At 37.9% G+C, this 23,891-nt stretch overlaps 1 protein-coding gene across 2 annotated transcripts in view; it reads right to left on the bottom strand.

The window, feature by feature from the left end:
• Positions 1 to 18,266, bottom strand: part of Gdap1 (ganglioside induced differentiation associated protein 1) — a 30,082-nt gene extending 11,816 nt beyond the window's left edge. The window contains exons 1-2 of one of the 2 annotated variants that reach the window (XM_073984680.1): positions 18,093 to 18,266; positions 17,376 to 18,012 (exon numbers count right to left, since the gene is read on the bottom strand). In XM_073984680.1, coding sequence (XP_073840781.1) covers positions 17,376 to 17,474 — 99 coding nt within the window. In that variant the 5' untranslated portion in view covers positions 17,475 to 18,012; positions 18,093 to 18,266. Of the gene's footprint in view, positions 1 to 3,485; positions 4,278 to 17,375; positions 18,013 to 18,092 lie in introns of those variants that run through there. The other variant, XM_073984679.1, reaches the window with a different exon arrangement.
• Positions 18,267 to 23,891: the final 5,625 nt, after the last annotated feature.

The following is a 23,891-nucleotide window of genomic DNA, read 5'->3' as shown; positions in this document are numbered from 1 at the left end:
AAATACATGAATTATATATGGATAGCTGAATATATATGGATAGCTTTTTTGTAAGTAAGTCAGTTTTCTATCTTCCGGGAACACAAAAATGTAATTACCAACAAATTCGGTAGAAAAATGTGATTAAAATCTTCAAAAAGTCTTAATTGGAGGTACCCTTATATAGGGGCTAGACCAAATCGTAGACTCACACTACAATATGTAATAAGAATACCCATAATAATGTTTTGTATCTTTACGAAAGAAAGTCGGTAGTACCCTAACGAGAAATTTCTGGAGAAAATTTTTTAACTCCAGTGAAGACTAACTACTAAATTTCTGCAATTTCGGAAAACCTCTAAGCTATACTGTAGCCAACTGAAATGAGTTGCAAAATAAGATCCACTAAAAAAAGATTCTAAAATTGGACTATGTCGATTCATTCCTTCAGGTACCTCCCCCGCATATCTTGCCCAATAATTATGGGGGAAAAGAATTTTGGTTGCGTAGCCGGTATTCGATTCTATATCGTCCATAGATGAAAGTTCCAATCACACAGGTTGACGGTATATCTCGGTCGGCAAAGCCGACTGATACTGTTTTACATGTATAACACTTCCACTAATCATTACATAGAAGCCTTTTTATTTTGTTCTGTTCAGGTTACATAACATTTCTTTATATTTACACCAGGGAATTCTGCGCTATAGCTAGCAAGTCTAAGGTAAACAATTTTGTCAAGCTTTTTTATACACTACACCACAATGTGGAAAGGGTATTTATTATAAGGTATATTATAAGTGTGTTTTTCCGAAAATTCATGCAACACCGTGAAATATTCGCCATAGACCCCTCATGTGATATACCAAAATTCATATCTTGACGAAATAAAGCGATTTTGAAATATGTAGCCGTCCGTCCATTAAAATTGCAATTAAACTGCAGGCCGCAATTATGGACCAATCGTCACAAAATCGTCACCAGAATAGTAACGATTAGCTTTTGGCGGTGATCGCAATAATGCACAGTGGATGCGATACGTTTGCGTTATGGAATTGACATTTGAAACTCAGTGGGTTTATTAAGTGTAAATGGGATATAAGCTTCGTTTTCCTTTTTATAACAAGTCCTCTAAATTGCAAGGTTTGCCAAAAATGGCAATGAAAATATTGAATATAGATGTATGAATTTCCTTAAAGTTTTAATTAAATTCCAAGCATAAGCAAGAATAGCCACTGGTGCCAAATTGAAGTCAAGGGTCTGAAGATTTCTAAACTGTTTAGACTTTTTGCGGACATTTGCGATTTGGGCAGTTATGACCAAAATTTAACTCCGTTTTTAGGTGCTGAAAATACATATATTTTTTGGGATATTTTTAAGTCATTTCTTATATGTATGTTCAATATAATGTTTTTTGTGCTATTAGCTATTTTTATTATCATGGTAACTAGGAATCACACTGAATACTCGTGAAAAAAGAAAAAGTATTCACTTTCTTTCTTTTTTTGGACACCCCAATCTTGAATCACGCCGAAAGTTTGAGATTTTTCCCGCACTAAGAAACAAAAATGCACGTTACAGGTTATTCTGCGGAAAGATGTACTTATTATAATAGCACCGAAAATGGATGGTAACTCGATATAGCATTCTGAAACTACAATGTTCATAGATGAGAAAAAATCAAAAATCAAAAGATCGCCGGAGCGCTTTTTAAATAAATCGCGATTCAAGTTGACGTTTTTAGGTGATATTTAGGTTTTCACGATTTTACTTGGAAACCGCAAGTCCTATCGAAATAGGACTAAATAAAATGTTGTAGCTATGAAAATTCTCTACAAGATTAATCTTTATGATAATTTCATAGGTTTTACCGTTATTGAAATATAGAAGTTCAAATTGGGACAATGCATTAACTGTATCGCTACCTTATAAAACAAGTGCATACATGGTGCGCCCCAACTAACTTTAAGTGAAAACCGCTTACACCTGGAAAGTTTTTGCGGATTTTAAAACAGCAATGTTCATAGGTGAGAAAAATTTAAAAAGAAGAGAAAATCGCTGGAGGGATATTTAAATAAATCGCGGTCAAAATTCACATATTTAGGTTTATTTTATGTTTTCGCGATTTTGCGGGGAAACCGCAAGTCCTATCGAAATGGGGCTAAGGAAAATGTTGTAGCTGTGAAAGTTCTCTAGAGGATTGACCGTTATAATTTGTTCATAGGTTTTACCATTTTTGAGATATATAGATGTTCAGGTCACATTTTTAGCTTTTTTGTTAGGTTTTCACGATTTGCTTGAAAACGATAAGTCTTATCGAAATGGACTAGAGAGCATCTTTTAGCTTAGAAAATTCTCTACAATATTGGCTTTCGTAATTCTTTACTAGGTTGTATCATTTTCGAGATATATAAGTTTAAGTAGGGAAATTGCAGTCATGACATTGTTTTATAAGGAGGCGATACAGTCAATGTACTGTACCAATTTGAACTTATATACCTCAATAACGGTAAAACCTACGAAATTATCATAAAGGTCAATCATGTAGATAATTTTCATAGCTACAATATTTTCTTTAGTCCCATTTTCGTAGGACTCGCCGCTTCTAACCAAAATCGTGAAAAACTAAAAACCCTTACAAATGTCAAAATGAATCGCGATTTATTTAAAAAGCGCTCCGGCGATTTCTTTTTTTTTATTATTTTTGTCATCTATGAACATTGTAAAACCTACGAAATTATCATAAAGGTCAATCATGTAGATAATTTTCATAGCTACAATATTTTCTTTAGTCCCATTTTCATAGGACTCGCCGCTTCTAACCAAAATCGTGAAAAACTAAAAACTCTTAAAAATGTCAAAATGAATCGCGATTTATTTAAAAAGCGCTCCGGCGATTTCTTTTTTTTTTATTATTTTTGTCATCTATGAACATTGTAGTTTCAGAATCCACAAAAACTTCCCAGGTGAAGCACCTTCCATTTAAAGTTACTTCAAGAGCACCGTGATTTTTCTTAGAAAACATGTATGAAAAATTACTTTTATTTCGCTCTTCAACTGGGGCAAGCACTCTAAAATGTTGGCTTACATCCAGTTTAAAATTTGGTCATGAATTGCTTATAATTTTTTATTTTCACATATTTGAAAGTTTAAAGATTTTCTCACACGAAGAGTTCCTTCCTATGAATTTTACTTCGAATTCGAACGAATGTCCTATCTGGGCCTAAATATAAAAGGCAAAACAGGCGCGTCATTTATTTATTTGTAATATAAAACAACACCCCTAAAACTATTTATATACCCACCCTAATAAACAGGTGCTTAAAACATACTAACACATATAAATTTTGATCTCGCCGAAAATAAGCGTTTTCTATGGCATTCAGATCACATGATAAGAAACAAAATATAACGAAAATAGTCTATTAAATTAAAGCAACTCTACGACAAAATACAAATTAATTTGATGCGTCGTTTCAACTGCAATATTTGCTGTGTAAACATACTTTTTGCGAATGGTAATTATAGGGATGAACATATAGGACAAGTTCGTCTTCCTTGAATACGGGTGCCTTGAAATCCTTTAGAGATTTAATTTTACTGATTGTATGAGAGTGGCCATTGTGTAACTCACTCATTTTTGCCTTGCGTCTAACTACCGCTCAAAATTGGGTAGTGAACAATTATTTTTTATTTTTTTTTTTTAATTATTTAATTTCTTTTGGTTTAAAACGTAACACACACTGGCTTGTCTAACCGAATTTTCGCACCGTACTAATTGTTAGTCGTAAATTTTCTCAGTTACTTAGTTTTTGTCGTTCAAGATAAATGGTATTAACAAAATTTATTTATTATTAGTATTTATTTATGTACATAGGTGTGTTTGTATATATGTTTTGGTAGACAGTCGTTGTGTATGCAGTTTATTAACAAATTTTTCCCATCACATGCTATGCGTAGCTGTTTTATTTAAGACCCAACTAGCATTTGACTACCGACACGAATGCTACCAAGTACAAAACGGTAGACCCAACGGTACGGCGGGCTGTTAGATAGAAGATATTAACACAACGAACAGTGCAAACGCTACGACGATCTCAAGTTTACTGGTTTGCCGACTTGAAAATATACATTTGGATACGATACACGATATTGTAAATTAAATGTTACTTTTCGGAAAAATTATCTTCGTATCATCTCCGTTTAAGTTGATGGCCGTTGAGTTGATGACTATAATGCTCATGCAAAACTTGCTACTACAGATTGTTATGATTGCCCTAGTAATTCTCACTTAGAATAAAAAGATAACAAATACGCTAATAATAACTAAAAAAAGTCAGAAAGCATCAGTCGTTTTCAGCGACAGAATACACTCCCTCTCTGCCTACGAAAGTAAAAACCCCGATATTTAAGTATTTTAATGTAGACGGAAAAAATAAAAGGTTTAAAATGTGTAATAATATTGTGGATTTTCCGCTCCCTTGTCAATGCGTGACTATTCTACTCGGTGACCCTTTGGTCCATTGTAATCATCCTTAGGATAGGTGTTAAGGGGATCTGGAGAACAATTCCGTATACTTAGGTATATGAAGTTCCGTTAGAGGTAATATGTTGGAAGCAGTTCATTGCTTAAAAATGTTGTGTGGAATCAATCGAGCAAAAATATTCCTGAAATTCAAATCATATTTTCATGGCTACCATAGTGCTTTATATTCCCTATTATTTGGTAAGCGCGTAATGTGGACAATTCGTTTATTACAAACATTTTCAACATCAGCCGTATCTGCGATGATCAGAAAGAACAACGATATATACAGCAAATGGTGCCCTGACCATTTTATTTTTAGGAGAAAATAATTATCCGCAATAATAATAGTGATATGAAAAACAAGTAAAAAAGTATCAGTCGGCTTTGCTGACAGAGATATGTATACCCTCACCCTATGGACAGATCGAAAGTAGGGTCTTTTCAGAATTTCGTAGCCCGTTTTGGATATTTGAACTTGCAGACAAAAATGTGGAATAGGATTAAAGTTCAAAATCGCGCAAGTCTCGATCCAACTAGTCATTTCAGTGAGTCATCGTATAACTTTTGGACCAGTTTGCCAGGAAGCATGGACTTGTCCTCGGAAAACATAATATTGCTGTAAACAGGACCACAACATATCCAAAGGATCTTTGAAAAGATCCTAAACTGAACTTAGACACAAATGTTGAAGTTTTGTGGGGGAGGTATCCTAAGAAGAGGACCAATATTGACCAGTTTAGCAGTTAAACTAAATTTGGACAAATTATTAGGAGATCCAAAGTTTGGACCAAATTGGGTTTTTCTCAAGAAGTGTGGACTTGCCCCTGATGAAACCTGTACCGTCGTATGGGGGCAGTTGCTACAACAAAGATCAAAGCGAGAGCAGATCCTAAACTGAACTTCTCCGACAATTTGTGTGGGAGGTACCCGAAGGAGTGGTACTATTGGAACCTCATCTAAGTCTGGTAGAAATTTTACGATAAGCAAAGTATGGACCAAATCGGTCACTCCTTTCAAGAGTTATCGTGCGCATAAATTTTCCGAACATTTTCGAACCTTTATGGGGGAGGTACCGGAAGCAGTGGACCGATATAACCCATCTTCGAACTTAAACTAAGTTTGGACAAAATATTACGAAGGCCAAATTTTGGACAGAATCGGCAGATCCGTTACAGCGTCGTATAGAGGACAGCGAATACAACTTACGTAAACAAAAATCAAAGCGATTCGAGACCAGTAGTGGAATTCCGTAACTCATTTTTTGAGTTACCGACAAAAATCGTTAAAATTAAAACGCAAAATTATAAATGAAAAGTATCAATAAAAGTTGACAGCACTGTTGCTATCGGTAGCATTTAGCAACATCTTTATTTTGGTTGTTAACTTACCGAAAAATTTCGTTAATTACCGAAATTATAAGCTTTTTAATTTTACCGATATTTGTCGGTAACTCGAAAAATGAGTTACAGAATTCCACTACAGGACCTAAACTTAACTTTTCTGAAATTTTGTGTGGGAGGTACCTGGAGGAGTGGACCGATTGAGTCCATATTGGAACCTCATCTAAGTTTGGTAGAAATTACACGATGTGCAAAGTATGGACCAAATCGGTTATTCCCTACAAGAGTTTGCGACAATTTTTGAACATTTGTGGGGGAGGTACCTGAAGGAGTGGACCTATATGGCCCATCTTCGAACTTAAATCGAATCTGGACAAAATATTTCGATACCCAAAATTTGAACCGAATCGATTGATCCGTTCGAGAGTTATCGTGCGCACCAGCCTGCCAGACAGACGGATTGCTAGATCTACTAAAAATTGTCTGAAACGGATATCGTACAAACATCCAAGGGGTCTAAAACCATTATTTCGATGAGGCACATTTTTGGTCGTATCAAAGTGTAAATACCCTCTTTAGCCTAAAGGCTGAGGGTATAAAAAACTTTAAATTCGCTGAATCAAACTTTTTTACCCTCCACCACAATTTTTTTAAGCAAACGGAAATAATCATTTTCCTTTAGTCTCGGTCCACACTAGCGTGATTTCATTGAAAAATTTCATGAAATTAATATACCAAAACGTGGACCAAATAGTCCATATTCACACTGGACAAGTCCCCTAATAAAATACACATCTTTCCAAAATGTTAGCGTCCTATCACAATTTTGTGGTTGCTAGAGTGATTACTACAGATAGATGGACTTCCTTTAAAAAAATGTTAAAACACAAAAAATTGCATAACTCATCTATTTTTCAACCGATTTTATTAGCTTTTCCCGTTTTCGGAAGATAATTAATTTCCTTGTTGGTGAAAATAAATAATTATACGTTTCGGTATTTTTTAAACAGCCTTGAACACGAATAATAGCTTTTCCCGTTTTTTGTGCGGTTTTTTTTCACTTCAACCACTATAACTTAGCCATTTGTTAGCCGATTATTATTTAAAAGGAGGCGTGTTTAAAATACTGAACAATGCGGCAAAGGAACTGCGAGGAAACGTCCACATTAAAAGCCAGGATGGTGGCTTCAAATTGGCAGCCCCAATACCATCATAGGACACAGTGGACCAATCATCCGCTTGCCCAAAATAAAACTGATTACTGAAACATATACAAGAAATGAACAAAAAATTACCCCAAACTCGATGACAACATTTGGCACTCGGAAACGGATAAGAATAGCACAATGGAACGTAAGGATCTTAAGAGAACCATCACGGCTTGCACAAGTAGAAAAACAAATGAGTGAACTCAAAATAGAAATTCTAGGCATTAGCGAAATGCGGTGGCGTGTTAATGGCGACCTAATATCTGTCAATGAAAATACTGTAATTTACAGTGGTAAGGATGATAAAAGCGAAAGCGAAGTAGGCTTCATTATCTCCAAAAATATGCAAAAATCCCTCTACACGTATCACCCAGTAAACGACAGAATAATCACAACGCGGTTCTATACCCACATCAAAGAATTTGTTACCATCATACAGTGTTCTGCACCAACCGAAGAAGCAGAGGAGGCAGTGAAATACTCTTTCTACGAACAATTAACCGCCACCATAAACGGAATTGCCAATAGAGACATACTGATCATACTTGGCGACTTCAACGCTAAAATCGGTTGTGAAAACGAAGGACTATGCATCCGCAGAAAATGGAGATGTTCCCTCGTAGATGTGCGCACCAAACGTAGTGCCGATATTGGTAGCGACCACGAGCTCGTAGTGGCAACGCTCAAAATCAAACTTAAAAGTGTACGTGACAACAATACCCAACATTCACAACGGCGAATCAATACACATATGCTGAAGACGGAAGAAAAGCGCATAGAAGCTGCAAACAGTCTAAGTACACATATACTTCCAAACAACGTGTCATCATGGGAAGATACATGCAACATGCTTAGAAGTATAGCAAAAACCCATGTTGGATATACCAAGAAGTCAGAACGGAAGGATTGGATATCAGACTACACCTGGAATCTAATCCAGGAACGGAAATGTCTAAAACAACAGGCTTTAGCAGATGTACAAAGCAAGGAACGATATAAAGCCGTCGCGAAAATGGTAAAAGATCGGCTCTAAATGACAAAAAGAACTTCGCAGAAGCAATGACCAAAGAAGCGAAAGTAGCAGCAGGATCAAACAATATGAAAGAACTCCACAAAATAATAAAGCGCCTTTCAAATAACTCACAAATCCGTACACAAGCAATAAGAGACACGAACGGCAAGCTCCTAACAAATGTCGAAGAGCAAACGAAACGATGGAAGCAGCACTTCGAAGACATAAGCAACATGGACGGTGACGATTGCGAGCCTAACCACCAGCAAAACTATGGAAATCAAATGCCAGACGATTCCATTATCACAAATGCCCCCACAATATCAGAAATTGCAACAGCAAATTAATAAATTGAAAAGGAACAAGGCGCCAGGAGAAGACTGCATACCACACGAATTATTACAAGTGGACCCTACAACATCGGCAAAAATTATACACACCTACATAAACGAGGCATGGTCCAATGAAAGGCTACCTTGCGCATGGACGATAATATATTAAACTGCCAAAGAAAGGTGACCTAAAACAATGTGACACATGGCGGGGAATCACCGTACTTAACACAGTTTACAAAATAATTGCAATCATTATAAACGAGAGATTGCAGCCTATTGAAGGAACATTACTTGATGAACAGGCCGGGTTAGCTGCGTTGATCAGACAAACACCCTACGTGTAATAATAGAGCAGTCTATAGAATGGCGAACTCCACTTTATCTCGTTTTTATAGATTTTCGAAAAGCATTCGATTCTATTAAACGAAGTGCAATTTGGTCCGCTTTGCAAAAAAACTGGTGCCGACGAAGATTATAAACATCATAAAGGCAATGTATAACAACGCAACATTACAAGTCAAGCACAGCAACACAATTAGCGAGCCTTTCACAACCAACGCCGGGGTGAAACAAGGTTGTCCATCATCCGCACTGCTCTTTGCGGTCGTTCTCTACGATATCATGGAGAAGATTTCTTCGAAGAAAAGAGGAATCATTTGTACACTTCATCGTCATCTAGAGGACCTGGACTTTGCAGACGATATTTGCCTCATGTCGCATAAGTTCAACGATATGCAGGAGAAAGTAAATGAACTTGTTCTTCGAGCAAAAGAGGTTGGCCTCGAAATAAACACAAAAAAAGACGCATGCAATGCGCTTGAATTATTCAATGGACAACCAAATAAAAATAAACAACGAGCCACTACAATATGTGAAATCATTCTGCTACTTATCATTCTGCTACTTAGGATGTTTCATGGAAATTGACGGAGGAGTAGAAGAAGACGTCAACAGTAGGCTAAATAAAGCTAGATCTGCCTTTGGTCGTCTTAACAAAACATGGAGGTCACAACATCTTTCCCTACAAACAAAACTGCGCATATTTAACGCGTGCGTAAAATCTATTTTGTTATATGGGAGCGAAACCTGGCTGATTTCAAATTCAACTATCAACAGACTACAAGCATTCATTAACAAATGCTTAAGAAGAATTTGCGGCATCTTTTGGCCAAATAAAACTTCCAACGAAGAACTATGGAATAAAACTAATAAAGAACCCATTAAACGCCAGATCACAAGAAGAAAGTGGAAGTGGATAGGCCCACACCCTGCGAAAAAGTCCCGACAGCATTTCTAGAATTGCTTAGACTGGCAGTAGACTTCCAGGTCGGCCGAAGAACACTTGGCGCAGAACAGTTTCCATGGAATTAAAAAGAATGAACAAGTCGTGGGAAGAAGTTAAATGTATTTGTAACAATAGAATAGAATGGAATTTTCTTGTAAATGCCCTATGTTCCCAAGTGGAATGAATAAAGGAAAAAAAATTATTTAAAAGGAAAATAGGATCAATTGAAATTCGTTGTAAAAAGGAAGATATTCCCATTTAAATTTGAAAATCTATGAAACCCCCTTTTTCACTACTTTTATCATTATAAAAATAAAACGAAGTGACCCAAACGAATCAATGGTATTTTCATTGTCCATGGACCCCAACACGATAGAGTTTTTGCATCAGAATGCTTGAATATTTTTCTGGTCAACTTTTGTGGCACAGTGTCATTTATCGATATTTTCCGAAAAATGTGCACTCTCTCAAGGCCAAAACTGCCTGAAGGAGCATTCCAATGCTTTTCCGATGTACTAGAGAGTTCTTAATTATTGTATTGGCCACAATTTTTGTCTGAGTGTTGGATCGAAAATCTCAATGGTTTGGCTGTGGCAAAATATAGAAAAAAAATGTGTATAAAAACTTCAAGTAAAAATCGGGAGGCTTGGTCTAGTGGAATCCCTGGAATCAGAAACGAGAAGCTCCCATCGTATTTTTCCTTCCATACAAATCGACTCGCCCTAGCTACCATAGTGCTTTATATTCCTCAATATTTGGTAAGCGCGCAATGTAGACAATTCCTTATCTGTGAGGAGCAGAACAACCGTATATATGGCATAGGTTAATTTACCTTTGCCTAAATATTTAGTTTAGAGGCACATTTTAATCTCCATGTTCCGATTTTTACCAACGATGCGACGTATGTAATTAATTCCTGATGGTGGTGATATCAGATACCTCTGCTAGGAAAGCCGAGGTACTACCACGAATATCGAGCTGCTACCGAAGAGTAAAATGTTGAACTTAGGTTTACTTTGGAATCAGTAGTAGTAGAGTAGAGAGTAAGAGAAACTAATTTTCCACACGAATAATAGAGATATGAAAAAAGGGAGTGTAAAAAGAGTTTTGGAGATTTCCAGCGTAAAGTAAGTATGGTAAACAATGCTTCTAATTATTCCACTGACAGGTCCAATATAATAATAATATAATGTTCCACAAACATCCCAGGCGGGACAAGGGAGACTTCTCTCATATTAATGAGTGCACCCCGATTCATATTAGCTCAATGATATGGGACCTACTGTTTATCGCAGAATCCGAACGGCGTGTCTTACGACACCAATTGTAGAGAAGTTTTGCATGGCTGAAATACTCAGGAAATGTCGCCAACATTACTGAGGGGTATTTTGCCACCGCTGGAAATTTGATGTTGCCTGGCCTGGGAATCGAACCGCAGATCTTCTGAGTGCAAGGCGGGTGTGCATACCATTGCACCGCGGTGACAGGTCCAATATACCAAGAATAATATTGTAGCATTTTAATCTGTGTAGACTACTAAAAACGTTCATGCTATTGAGACTTTAGTGCTCAGCTCAGGAAGTATCTTCTTTTCTTAGCAGAAAAAATATAATGTTGTAGTAAACCTGATTGAAGCTTTGAACTTTTGCGACCGACCGACATATTCCATCTTACAACTTGATTCAATTTTGGGAGTCATTCCCTTCAATAGTCATCGTGCCAACCTGCGATTTTAGCCAGTAACCATACAATTTTTATAGCTTTTAGGTCGCCGTTGTCACTAGGACTATCTTTGATGAAAATTAAAAAAATCCTTAAACTACACCCAAACGAAAATGTTGAACTTTTGTGAAGGGGGTGGGGGGTTCCAGAAGGTGTTATCCTATATAGTCCATCTTTGAACTTAATTTAAGTTTGAGAGAAATATTACGATGTGCAGATGTTGAACCAATGTCACTTACTTCTATCCATAGTTATTGTGTCCATCAGCCATCGCAACCGTAGAAAGTTGTTGAGCTTTTGGACCATTTTTTCAGGAAGCTTAGACTTGCCAACGAAAAAGATTATATCGCTGTAGACGGTCCATATAGTACTCCCTGATCTTTTTTAGGGAGATACCAACCTTATTGCAACCTGACTTATGTTTGAAAGAAATTTTCAGCCATTTAGTTGGGATATGGAGGCCACAACCATCAAAATACCGAAAATCGGGAAGTACCGTTCTATGGGGGCTATATGAAGACGTGAATTTATACCGACAAATTTTGGGTGGGAAGTTTTATACCCACTACGAAGCCTAAATACCAAATTTCCGCTATTTCGGTGGGATAATGAGGCTAAAACCTTCAAAATACCGAAAATCGGGAGGTACCTTTCTATGGGGGCTATATCAAAACGTCGACCGATATAGCCCATTTTCAATACCAAGCGTCCTAGGAGTAATAGAAACTTCTGTACCAAATTATAAAGCTCTATCGTCAAAAGTGCGAGCTGTAACTTGATTTCAATAGGCGGGCGGACTGACTGGCATGGCTATTTAGACTTAGAATTTTAGCTGATCAAGAATATATATACTTTATAGGGTCTCCGACGAATACATCGATGTGTTACAAACGGAATGACAAATTTAACCATAATATGATGGAGGGTATAAAAATTACCAATTTGGAGGTTACGTCGGTGGTGCCCATCAGTTGTTGTTGTAGCAACGCAAATATGTTCGGTCGTATATCTTTTCAATGGTCTGATAATGGTTCCTCTGTGCAAACTGGACTGGCTGCGTTCATAAACAATCAGCAGACAGGTGAGTGAGCTTAACTGGTCAATTAAACAAATGCAGATTGTCGTGCGGACCCAATGTGTTGCGTTGGCATGTGTTGTGTATCGTACCATCATTTCATTGAAGATCTCTTGACGTGTCTGGTGGGAAACGCATGCCCACTAAGTATTGGGTGACATGATCGCGGCGGTAACACCCAATCAGGTACTGGGTCTACAACATATTATTACGCTGATGCACCCATAAAATCCTAGTTTCCTCATGAAGATGTTCCAGTCCTCAGAATTCTGCAGATTTTAATATTCTTCTTGCTTGCATAGCTTACCATAGACAGGCCTATTAATTTGTAAGAGCTCAACAAGGCTTCTTTACCCGCACACCCAATTGATGCAGCAACATGAAGAACTTGTTCCTACTTCTGATGTTGTTAAAAATGCTATCAAATGTTACACCTAATATTTTGGGGTAGTTAGCGATCAGAATCGAGCAGTATCTTCAAAGGGAACCACATTTCTGCCGTTCATATTCCTCAGATGAAAGAACTGCACTAAGTCAGCTATGTAGATATTTACCCATAACACATGACATCGATACCAAGCTCGTACACATTACGATCTCTTTGCCATCTTCATATCAGAAAGCTAGAGGTTAAACAGTCTCTGCCTTGGGGAACTACGGCTGATCCTCGGTCACTTTAGTTGGTGGCGGCAATGAAAGGAGCCGCGAGGCCAATCTTCAAAACAATCCGAGACATGTCCTTACACTGTACCTTTCCATTTTTTTTATTTTTATGTGAGGATGGAGTGGACCTACATATATAGTCCATATTATATGTCAGGAAGATTACGTTGTGCAAAGTTTGAAGCAAATCGGTTACTCCCTTTGTAAATTATTGTGCTCACAAATTTTGCTAACATTTTGAAATTTTGCGTGGGAGGGAGGTAACCGAAAGAATGGATCGATGGACCGGTTCGCCTTAAAATTTAATCTAAGTTTGAATAAAATATTACGAAATGCAAAGTTAGGGCATACTTCACATCCGCAGTTTAATGTTCACTACCAAACGAAGTTTCCGGCAAGAATACATCCTGTCGTATGATCATTTCAACATCCGATTGAAGGAGAACATTCAAAATTTGCTTTTTCTCGAAAAACTGAACAATTTTTACCGAAATTTTTGATAATTTTTATATCCTCAGCCTTTAGGCTAAATAGGTGGTACGATGAAAAGGTGGTTCATCGAAATGATGATTTTAGAACACAAGTTTGTTTGGTCGAAATCCATTTCGGACATATTATAGTTTTAGAGCGCAAGATAACTCTTTAACGGGTCACGTCGCACGTCGTTACATTTCCTTCAGATGTAGATCAGCTTCGAACATGAATTATATAGGTCCACTCCTTCGAATACTCACATAAATTTTATATACAAGTACTGGTTAGGGAATTTTGTCGAATCGGCATGACATTTTGCAGCAGGTTATTCACTACGTTTTTTTCCGGTAAGTAACCCTGCCGGCATCAACTGAAATTGAGTATGTCTCGTTAATAGAGTCCTAATTGAGCGAGTTTAAGGGAGGAGGGTATGTTGAAGGAGGTGTGAATTGGATGGCTTGGGGAATTACTTTTATTTGCTGTACAGTTTGGTTAGAAATAATAAAAGTCTTTTATATTCAACATTTTACACTCGTTGTGTAGATTATGCTCCTGGATTTTGGAATGATAGACCGTGGCCAGCCTGACCTGAATTGGAGGTATTGCAAAAAGTGACTTCTAATGTCATCGAATATTTGATTATGGGGATGGTATTTTAATTTATGTGCATTTTTACTTTTGTGTTAACCCCCTGGTCCAGGTGGTTAGTAGGATTGAGAGCCTCTGAAATTTTAGCAGATATCTGGGGATGGTATTTTACTTTATGTGCATTTTTACTTTTGTGTTAACCCCCCTGGTCCAGGTGGTTAGTAGGATTGAGAACCTCTGAAATTTTAGCAAATATCTAGCATAGGGCCTGCCCGATCGGTAACCATGTTGGTGTTCAGTGAATTGTAGGGAAAAGTTTGGAAATAATATTGCTTCCAAGATTTTATTAACTTGGAATAGAAGGGCGATGGGTCTATAAGGTGCCATTCTGCTTCAGTCGTAATCTGGACGAGTGACTTGTATGGTTTTAAAGCCTGAAATGTCGTTTTACTTCCCGTTATAGGTTATTTTCATTTGTGGGCTGTTCCACGAATTATCGACTTGGGAGTGGTGATGTCGAAGCTTATTATTATTTTATGTTTCCTTTTAGAGATTGATAAGTTTTTGATGATTGTCCACAGTCTTTTAGTGCCATTGTCAGAGGACAATTATCGCCAATTGTACCTTTTGGGTTAAATACGAGCATATCTGTTATTTTATTGATTGCAGGTATTCTTGGATCGGCTGGGTCGGTTTCTCGTATCGTCTCCCTTTGGGACAATAGTGTTGCGGCTTCTGAGGGGAAGTTTGGCCTAATATTTGAGATGGGACCTTAAGGGATGCATCTTTTGCATGCGTTTAGAAAAATGTTTCTGAACGTCATTTCGCAAGAGGTGCGGTATTTGGAAAAGTGAAAAGTTTACATGTAATATGACCTGGTACCTCCTTGGTCCATATGGTAACCCTCCTAGTACGGATATTCGATGCCTAATATTGTTGATACTAGTTAGTAGCTAATCCCCGTTAAGAATAAAATTCATTAAATGTCATGATTTTCAAATATTTGTTGAAAATATGAGGTATATTGGAACCTCCATTACATTTCGAAAACATTTATTCGACAACTTGCATTACATGTACATAGTTATTGGTTTTCGTTATTTTTTGTTGGACTACGTGGGTTAATTTTTTATTTATACATCCTATCTTGTCTTAAATAAGTCGTCCAACTAATTGTTATGTAACTACGTCGGAGTGTAAAGGGGAATGAGGCATACCAAGATGTCGCTGGTATACACTTGCCATTGAAGAAATTCGGTCTAGCTCAGTGGCCACTCCTGACTAGCCATAAACAAAATTGATTCATTATCAATCACAAACAGGATGCTTTATTTCAAAACAATGATATGATGTTGTTGTTGATATTGGTACCCAAGGTGTTTGTTGGGATACCATGCCCTCCCAATGGATTTTCTACAAAATCCCCAATGAGTCTCATCGATGATGATGACTCCCAAAATTGTACTGGCTGAACCTCCCTCCTACATTACCTTTAATAAATCCTTCTTAGAGCATAACCATGTTTATAAATTTCCTTCTTCAAATATCCTTAAAGGAGTACATTTATTCATGGTTCAAAATAACAATATTCCTTATAATTAAACTTAGATTTAAGTTAAATCTAAATGTTCAACAAAATTCAAATTCATAATCAGTGAACTATATTTAATTATGCTTTCAGAAGCGTACTGAAACATACACTTATTTATCAAATTCATATATATTTAAGGTTGTCAGTCCCAACTTATATTTGCCCAATTGTAGGCGAGATCAAAAAAAATATATATAATTTAAATCCTGAATACCTATCGAGCTCAATAGTAAATTTCAGAAAAGGTTTAATTTTTCAAAGATATTTAACTAATTTCGATGGGATAGACATTTACAAACAAATTATAAATGCTTATACTGTGATAGAAATTCAATAATCAATAATTAGCAGTCTATAATCAGTTGGGATAGGGTAACAATAATGGAATGTAGAATATTAGAAAATTGTATAATCAGCGCAGAATAATCATATAGTTATGGTAAAGGGATCGGGGTAACAATAGGAGAAGGTAAATATAGAATGTAGTTAAGGTTATAGAAACCGTAAAAAAAAATGAAAATGGAAAAAAATGAGGTTATGTATTTTAGGTTAACAGACTGTCTCCAGTATGTAGCTAAAATTTAATTCTCTGACCCAAAACCGTGGTTCCGATATCATTACAGGTTCAATATGAATTTTCGTTATTTTTTTTTTTATCAGAAAGGGGTTACTAAAAATTATCGAAATATGGCTGGCAATCTGAATCGGACTGAAAGGAATTCTGTATAAAAGCTCATTAAATCATGCGAATTTAATTGTGAAATTTCAGAACGATTCGATATTAGATGGTTGATTCCACTATTATAGGAGTAATTGAATATTAAATCACATTGATTTGAATGTAAATCGTAATCATAAATCGAATTAAAGTTCTATAGAAAATCACCATTCACTTCGGATTTGATGTCTGGTATTATCAATCGCAAATTTTAATTTGATTCCAGGATCTATAAATCCAATATAATTTCACTTAATGTCTCAGGAACACAAATTATAAATCAAATTGTATTGATAATCAAAATCGCCGAAAAGTTCTATAATATCAAAATACAGCATCAAGATCCATTCAAACTGCCTTTAATCGATTTATGATAATTCGATTTATAATCAGAAATATCATGATGGTCAGCCAAATTCACATAAATTTCAAAATTTAAAATCCCCAAAAATCTGATTGGGAAATGCTGCACATTACTGACATGACAACCATTCATATTGGTATGTAACACCAAAAAAATGTACAGTCAGAACACATAGGTATTAAACATATGGGTATATTAACGGTTAATAGACTTGGAGACAGACCGTTACACTAAAATGCATGTGTATGTATACTTGAGCACACATACATATGCATGCTATTAGGTACAGTCTCGAGAAATGCAAAAAAATGAATATAGATAATCCTATAATTATCATAAAAAGAAATAAAATAATCCGGCTGACCGTCGGTATGAGAAAGAAAAACCTAGATCTTGAACTTTCCGATCTGTGATTGGAAGGTCCAAGATGCTAGAAATATGCTACATAAACACTAATGTTAACAGGCTGGCACTTCACAATGTTTGTACTCACGAGCATCCGGCTAATAGTACTTATCTGGGAGATTTCCAATAGCTGCATAAAGTACAGGATGGTTTCTAGTTGGCTCGAGTCACTATTTGTGGCTTTCATGAATTCAGCCTTAAGGTTTCTTGAGGAACTAATCTGGTTATGGTGTGAAACTGCAGGGCAAAAATGTCTTGATTCATTTAAAATGACTTAGAAAAGGTTTCAGCGCTTTCCATGGCAATAATGATGTAGTGAATTGATGTTGTTTCTAAGCCGGGTCAAGTAATGGTGATTCTGGGACTGTCGTCTTCACAGTGGAACACATGAACAAAAGCTTGGATACCATGGACAGTCGGGCACAAAAGGATTGACATCAAACGGCAGAAAATGGGAAAAAGCACTGTTTACGTGGCTGGCAATAATTTCATTATTTGCAGGTTATAATTTGCAACAGGAAATTTCGAGGTCTTTGGGTGGCTGGCGATTACGTATTGTGGTAGGATGTTATTACCCAAATGCCACTAAAATTCCTTACAAAAACTTATGCCGGTTATGTGTGGAAAACGCCTGATTGTTTGGTGAGGTTATGGCTGGTGGTGTCTCGGCATTGCATGCTGAGCAACACGAGGTGCATCAGGCATATCTACCATCAAAGGAAATTCTAGAAAAATGAAGAGAAATTCATTTTTATATAGGTGTTGTTTTTTTCCTTCCAGACTTGTGCATCTGGTTAACACTCACCTTTAAGAAGCGCCACACAATTAGAATGCAACACGTTTCCTATTGGAAACGTTTTCACCAAGCCACAACTTTAATTTTATTTAATTTTAAAAATGGCGTCACAAAAAAAACTATCTTTGCAAATTTAATTTTTCTTTCCTTTGTCTAACCGGCTGCTGTTCGTTTTTGCAAATGATCGCTTGTTAGGTTGGGGTAGGTCGAGAAATGTCGACTTTCGTGTTTTGCATGCAATGTTGCCACATTGTCATGCGAATATGGGTAAGGCGGAATAACGTTAACTGAGTGATAACCTTGCGCACAGTCAAAGCGTTCTATATGCGGCGACTCGCGCCTTGAAAACTTATAGCTAGTTTACATTTACGTAATCCACTCGCTTTCAACTGTCAATTCGTAAATGTAAACCAACTATTAGGGTAGGTTAACATAACAAACCCGAACATGTTGGCATAGGCCTGCCGAAGCCACACTGATTCGGGAAGTTAACCGAGATATGTTAAGGGTGGGGAAGAACCGCGACCCTGATAAAAATCAGCAAAAATATCAAAAGAAACGAAAGCCGGGCAATTACTTTGTTGGCACCATGTGCTGTAAATCTTTCGCGTGATAAACGCCTATTTTCCTTCCTTGAAGGTCTTCAATTTCATACAAGGAGTTTCCTACACATCTGGCAACTCTGCACTTTACAAACTTTTGACATAACTTTGAATTAAGATGGCGCGAAGCGTCACTTAAAACAAAATTGCGCCTAAGTATTTCCTGCCCCGGTTTGAAACTGACGTCACGAGTCCTAGTGTTATACCGAGCCGCAGATTTTTCAAAAGAATCGTGGATATTCGTTTTAATCTTTTCGCGGACTAAATTCAAAATATCGTGTTTCGGGACTATTTCAATCATACCGTCTTCTAAAACTCCTAGCTTGTGTGCTAAATCATAAGTGCTCGCGTGTGTAACCATGTGGGTGCCGAATAATGCGAAATACGGTGAACAACCAAGTGTCGTGTGAAAAGTGGACCTCAAAGAACATTCTATGGACGATATATTTCGGTCCCAATCGCGTTGGTCTTCCGAAACATAAGTTCGGATCGCCGCGATTATAGTCCTATTAACGCGCTCCGATGCATTCGCCTGTGGCGAATACACGGCATTTCTAATCGGTCGGCATCCATATTTATTTAAAAAGGAAGAAAATTCGGTTGAAGTGAACTGTTTTCCGTTGTCGGAATGTACGATCTGTGGCACGCCAAATTTATGAAACACCTCGGATTCTAGAAATCTTATCACGTTTTTCGAGTTCGCCTGGGCTAATGGCTTCAGCAAAACGAATTTTGTCAGATGGTCGAGTACGATAAAAATATAAGTGTTACCTAACCTCGATCTCGGGAAAGGTCCAATGAAATCGATAAAAATCTTTTGAAAAGGCCTATCGGTAACGGTTTCGGTTCCCATCTTGGGTCTTAAAATGTGATTCGGAGCTTTGGATTGTTTACAAACAATGCAGTGGTTAATAAAGTTTCGAACTTGTTGAGCCATCTTAGGCCAATAAAAATATTGCCTCAGTGCCGCGATCGTACGTCCTATACCACAATGACAATTTACAGAAGAAGTGTGCGTCTTTTTAATAAGTGATTCGGTTAAAGAACTTGGAACCCATAGCTTCCAAATAAAATTTTCATGCACTGGTGTGCCGTCGGAAGGACTAGTCTTTTTATAAACGAACGAATCTGAAATTTTTAAGTCCGGTAGACTATCGTGGTTTTCGTTTACCATGTCTATCAGTTGTGTATACTCCTCACTTTTGAAATCGGGCGAATTTAAGTCAATCAGTGGTTTCTCATCTACGAACATATTAATTTCATCGACGTGCAACCGCGATAAAGTGTCAGCGACAACGTTCTGAGACCCTTTACGGTGCTGGATGTCAAAATTGTACGCCTGGAGCTTCAAACTCCATCTTGCCAATCGACCACTGAGGTCCTTCTGTCCCATTAGCCATTTCAAAGCGCTATGGTCCGTTACAACAGTGAAAGGCATCATTTCTATAAAGGGACGGAACTTCTTTATAGCACTGATAACGGCCAAGCACTCCCGCTCAGTGACGCTGTAATTTTGTTCCGCCTTGGACAACTGAGCGGAATGAAAAGCAATGGGACGTTCCAGACCTGCAGCGTCTAATTGGTACAAGACCGCCCCTAAGCCCAGGTTGGAGGCGTCGCATTGGACGTAGAAACGCTTGTCGAAGACTGGATGACTTAAGACGGGGCTGGTAGTCAACGCTACCTTTAATTTATTGAAGGCTTCTACAGCCGAACTGTCAAACGAGAATACTTTGCCCTTTTTCAAAGTGGCTGTGATTGGTGCTGTTATCTCCGCATAATTCCGGATGAAACGACGAAACCACGATGTCATGCCTAGGAATCGTCGAACTTCCCTGGTGTTCTTTGGAATGGCGATCTCAGTAATTGAATTGATTTTAGACGGATCGGGTTTTAACTTCCCCTCACCAACGATGTATCCGAGATATTTCAATTCCCGTCGACAAAACTTCGATTTGTTCAGATTGATGGTCAGGTTCGCCCTAGTTAACATCTCGCCAACCTTGCGAAGAAGTTCGACATGGGTCTCGAAGTCCGGTGAGACTACCAGCAAATCGTCAAGGTACACGAAAACTTTGCTCTTCAGGTCCGGTGAGATCACCTTATCCATCAGCCGACATAGCCGCTGGGCTGCGTTACACAACCCGAACGGCATGACGGTGAATTGATAATGTGGTCTCCCCGGCACTGTGAACGCAGTTTTCGGACGGCTTTCGACTGCTAGGGGAACCTGCCAGAACGCATCTTTTAAGTCGATACTGGAAATGAAATATGTATCCTGAAGCCGACCAAGTAACGCATCAATAAACGGAAGCGGATAAGCATCTTTAATTGTTAATTCGTTTAGTTTGCGTGCATCTAAACACAGCCTGTTTTTTTCACCTCTCCGAACCAGAGTGACGGGAGAGTTCCAGGGACTTGTACTGGGTTCGATTACGCCAAGGCTCAACATTCTATCTAATTCCTTGTAAATCAAAGATTCGACGGCTGGAGACACGGGATAGTGGCGTTGTTTAACGGGTACCGCGTTACCGGTATCGATAACGTGCTCTTCCAAACATGTCTTTCCCAGACCATACTTCTCGAAATCTTTGAATGTTTCTTTGGCTTTCTCAAGGGCAATCATTTGATCGTGAGACAAAACATGCATGTCAGAAACTTTAATCTGGGGATCAATATCTAAACTGCTGACTAGTTTTGGTGCAACCTTGAATTCCTTCCAGAAATCTACACCACAGTACATGGCGTTTTCAAGTCCCGGAATTAAATAAATCTCCATGCTTTTAGTCTGTCCATCATATGACAGATCTACTTTAACTTTCCCTTTGCATGAAACTCGTTCGCCGCTAGCTGTGCCAACTGTACACTTAAAAACAGGGATAATGTCCAACTTCAACTTTTCAACGAGGGATAAAGAGTCTTTACCTAAGCAGGTAACACTAGCACCGCTATCAAAAAGAGCTAACACGGGTATCTCGTTTACAAAAACTTCCCGGAATGGTCGAGGATCACTTGATTTAAAATCAGAAAATTGAGCAGACGATATTGATAACCTTTTAAGTCGCCTACGTTTATATCGCTCACGAGTCTTCCTAATACGTTTGGAAACAAAAACAGTGGTATCGGCAGTTATTTCGGAATTGAAAATTCTATCACGAGTCTTCATATAATTGGCCATTCGAATATGAAATGGCAAGGTCAAATCAGGTTTGGTTCTGGCTAAGTTATTGGAAGGTCTGGGTAATACTCTACATGGATCAGAAAGAATTGGATCTGTAGGCGTGGAAACATCAGTAGAGGCTAGTCAATCCACTGTCTGAGTAGCTATGGATTCGGACTTAGAAACATTAGAACGACTAATTTGTTTGCAGTTATTGCATTGTGGGGTGGTAACCCCTGGTGATCCGCAGCGGAAACAAAATACTGAACGATGAGAACTGGAGCAATTCTTAAAAATGTGGCCATTGCTGCCGCAATTCCAACACCGTGAAGGCTCATTTTTGGAAACACCAGTTGGCTTCTGCCGTAAACGCAACTCCTCAACATCATGGACTAAATCATCAAAATCAGAATCGTTAATTTCATTTATCATTCGAGGGGGTTGGCCTGTTCTGAATCTCATCGACGATTCCCTTTCAAGAAACTCTTCAGCTTTCCTAACTTCATTTCGGAATTGTTCAACAGAATAAAAAGTGCCACTAAATGTTAAATGGGCAAGTCTGGGTTTCAATCCAGCTTTGAGGATGTCTATAACTTCAAAATCTTTCAAAGGTTCCCTTAATTGAGTACGCAGATTATTTATAGCGTCTATATATTGTGTAGCAGACTCATCTCTCCCTTGCTTCCTGTCCATAATCTGCCTCATTACGTCAAGATTTGATTGAAAACGCTGGAATTCCCTAACTATACACAGCTTTAACATCTCCCAGTTCAAATTTGGATATTGACGGATCAGACCCCAGTACCACTGGCAAGGACGGCCTTCCAGTAAATGATGAAATTCATCAACCAATTCTTGTTCTGGGCAGCCATAACTATTTCGAAGCCTTTCTACTCGAAAGATGAAATCTTCGACATTTGGTGTCTTTGGGGTAGCATCAAACTTAATGCCCCACTTACTGAGATATGGATACCTGGGCCTACTAAAATCTTCCCTATTTCGATTTGGAACTTCCTGGTTTCTACTACCCGAACCTGCATGTCTGGTATCGGTTTGTAGTGGTGGCAAATCATGAGGCCAATCAATGCTTTGAGAATGTGGTTCTTGTCTGTTAATAGGATTAGCTGGAGGAACAGAAGATTGAGAAAAAGCAGCTTGAACTGCAGCAGCAACCGCTTTCTGCATTTCCTTTTTCATGGTTTCAACCATTGATGCTTGGGTGGCCTCTAAGGCGGACTGAACTACCTCAAGAACTCCTGTGCTACTAAGCCTATCAACCTGATCTTCATCATTGCCACGAATAGTCAAAGGGCTAAAAGAAGGTCTAGGAATTGTGCTTGGTTGCTCATTTACTTGCGAAAGAGTAGGTGGACTTGCAAATTCGTTTGGTGTTGGCGGATCATTGCCATCAGCGCTAGCTGGGATACCTGATCCGGTACCTGGTTCTGTTCCAGCAGCTTCTCCTACTGCTTGGCTAGTCGACCTGGTAATAATGCCGTATGTTTTTGGCTTAGCACCCGTAGCAGGCTGCATGATGTCCCACAAATCAACAAAAGTTACAAAAAAAAAAATGTCCTTGTACTACTCAGTCCAACAAGAAATTTCAATAAAAAGCTCAAAATCCAAAAATGTCTTCTCTAATGACCGACAGGTTTTCAAAAAGGTAGGTATGATACCATAAATTCAACAAAAATACCAAAGATATATAGATGAAACAGTCAATCACGGCTACTGCCTTAAGGTTCCGAAAAGTCCAATATAGAAAATCTCATACGCAACAAAACTCAATATGAAAATTTAAATGGTTCCAACAGGTCAGGTATTTCGAAACAAGATCGAACCAAAAAAACAATAAATCTTGCAAAGTTTCTCATAAGCAAAAAAAAAACTCAAAAATCCTGAAAAACAGAATAAATTGAGACAGTAGATTATCTAGGCTGTGGTAGATCAGGGTTAAAATTTGTAAGTCCGGGTAAAATTAATTCGAATAATATTCGAATCAGAAAAAGAAAGGTCTTAGCTGGTGAAGGAAAAAAAAAATATATA

The sequence above is a fragment of the Musca autumnalis genome, unplaced genomic scaffold, assembly GCF_047663935.1.
Source record: "Musca autumnalis isolate F117 unplaced genomic scaffold, ASM4766393v1 scaffold_4, whole genome shotgun sequence".
NCBI classification, from domain to species: Eukaryota; Metazoa; Arthropoda; class Insecta; order Diptera; family Muscidae; genus Musca; species Musca autumnalis.
Note: the sequence above shows the minus strand (reverse complement) of the source record. Positions and strands in the feature narration are given on the sequence as shown.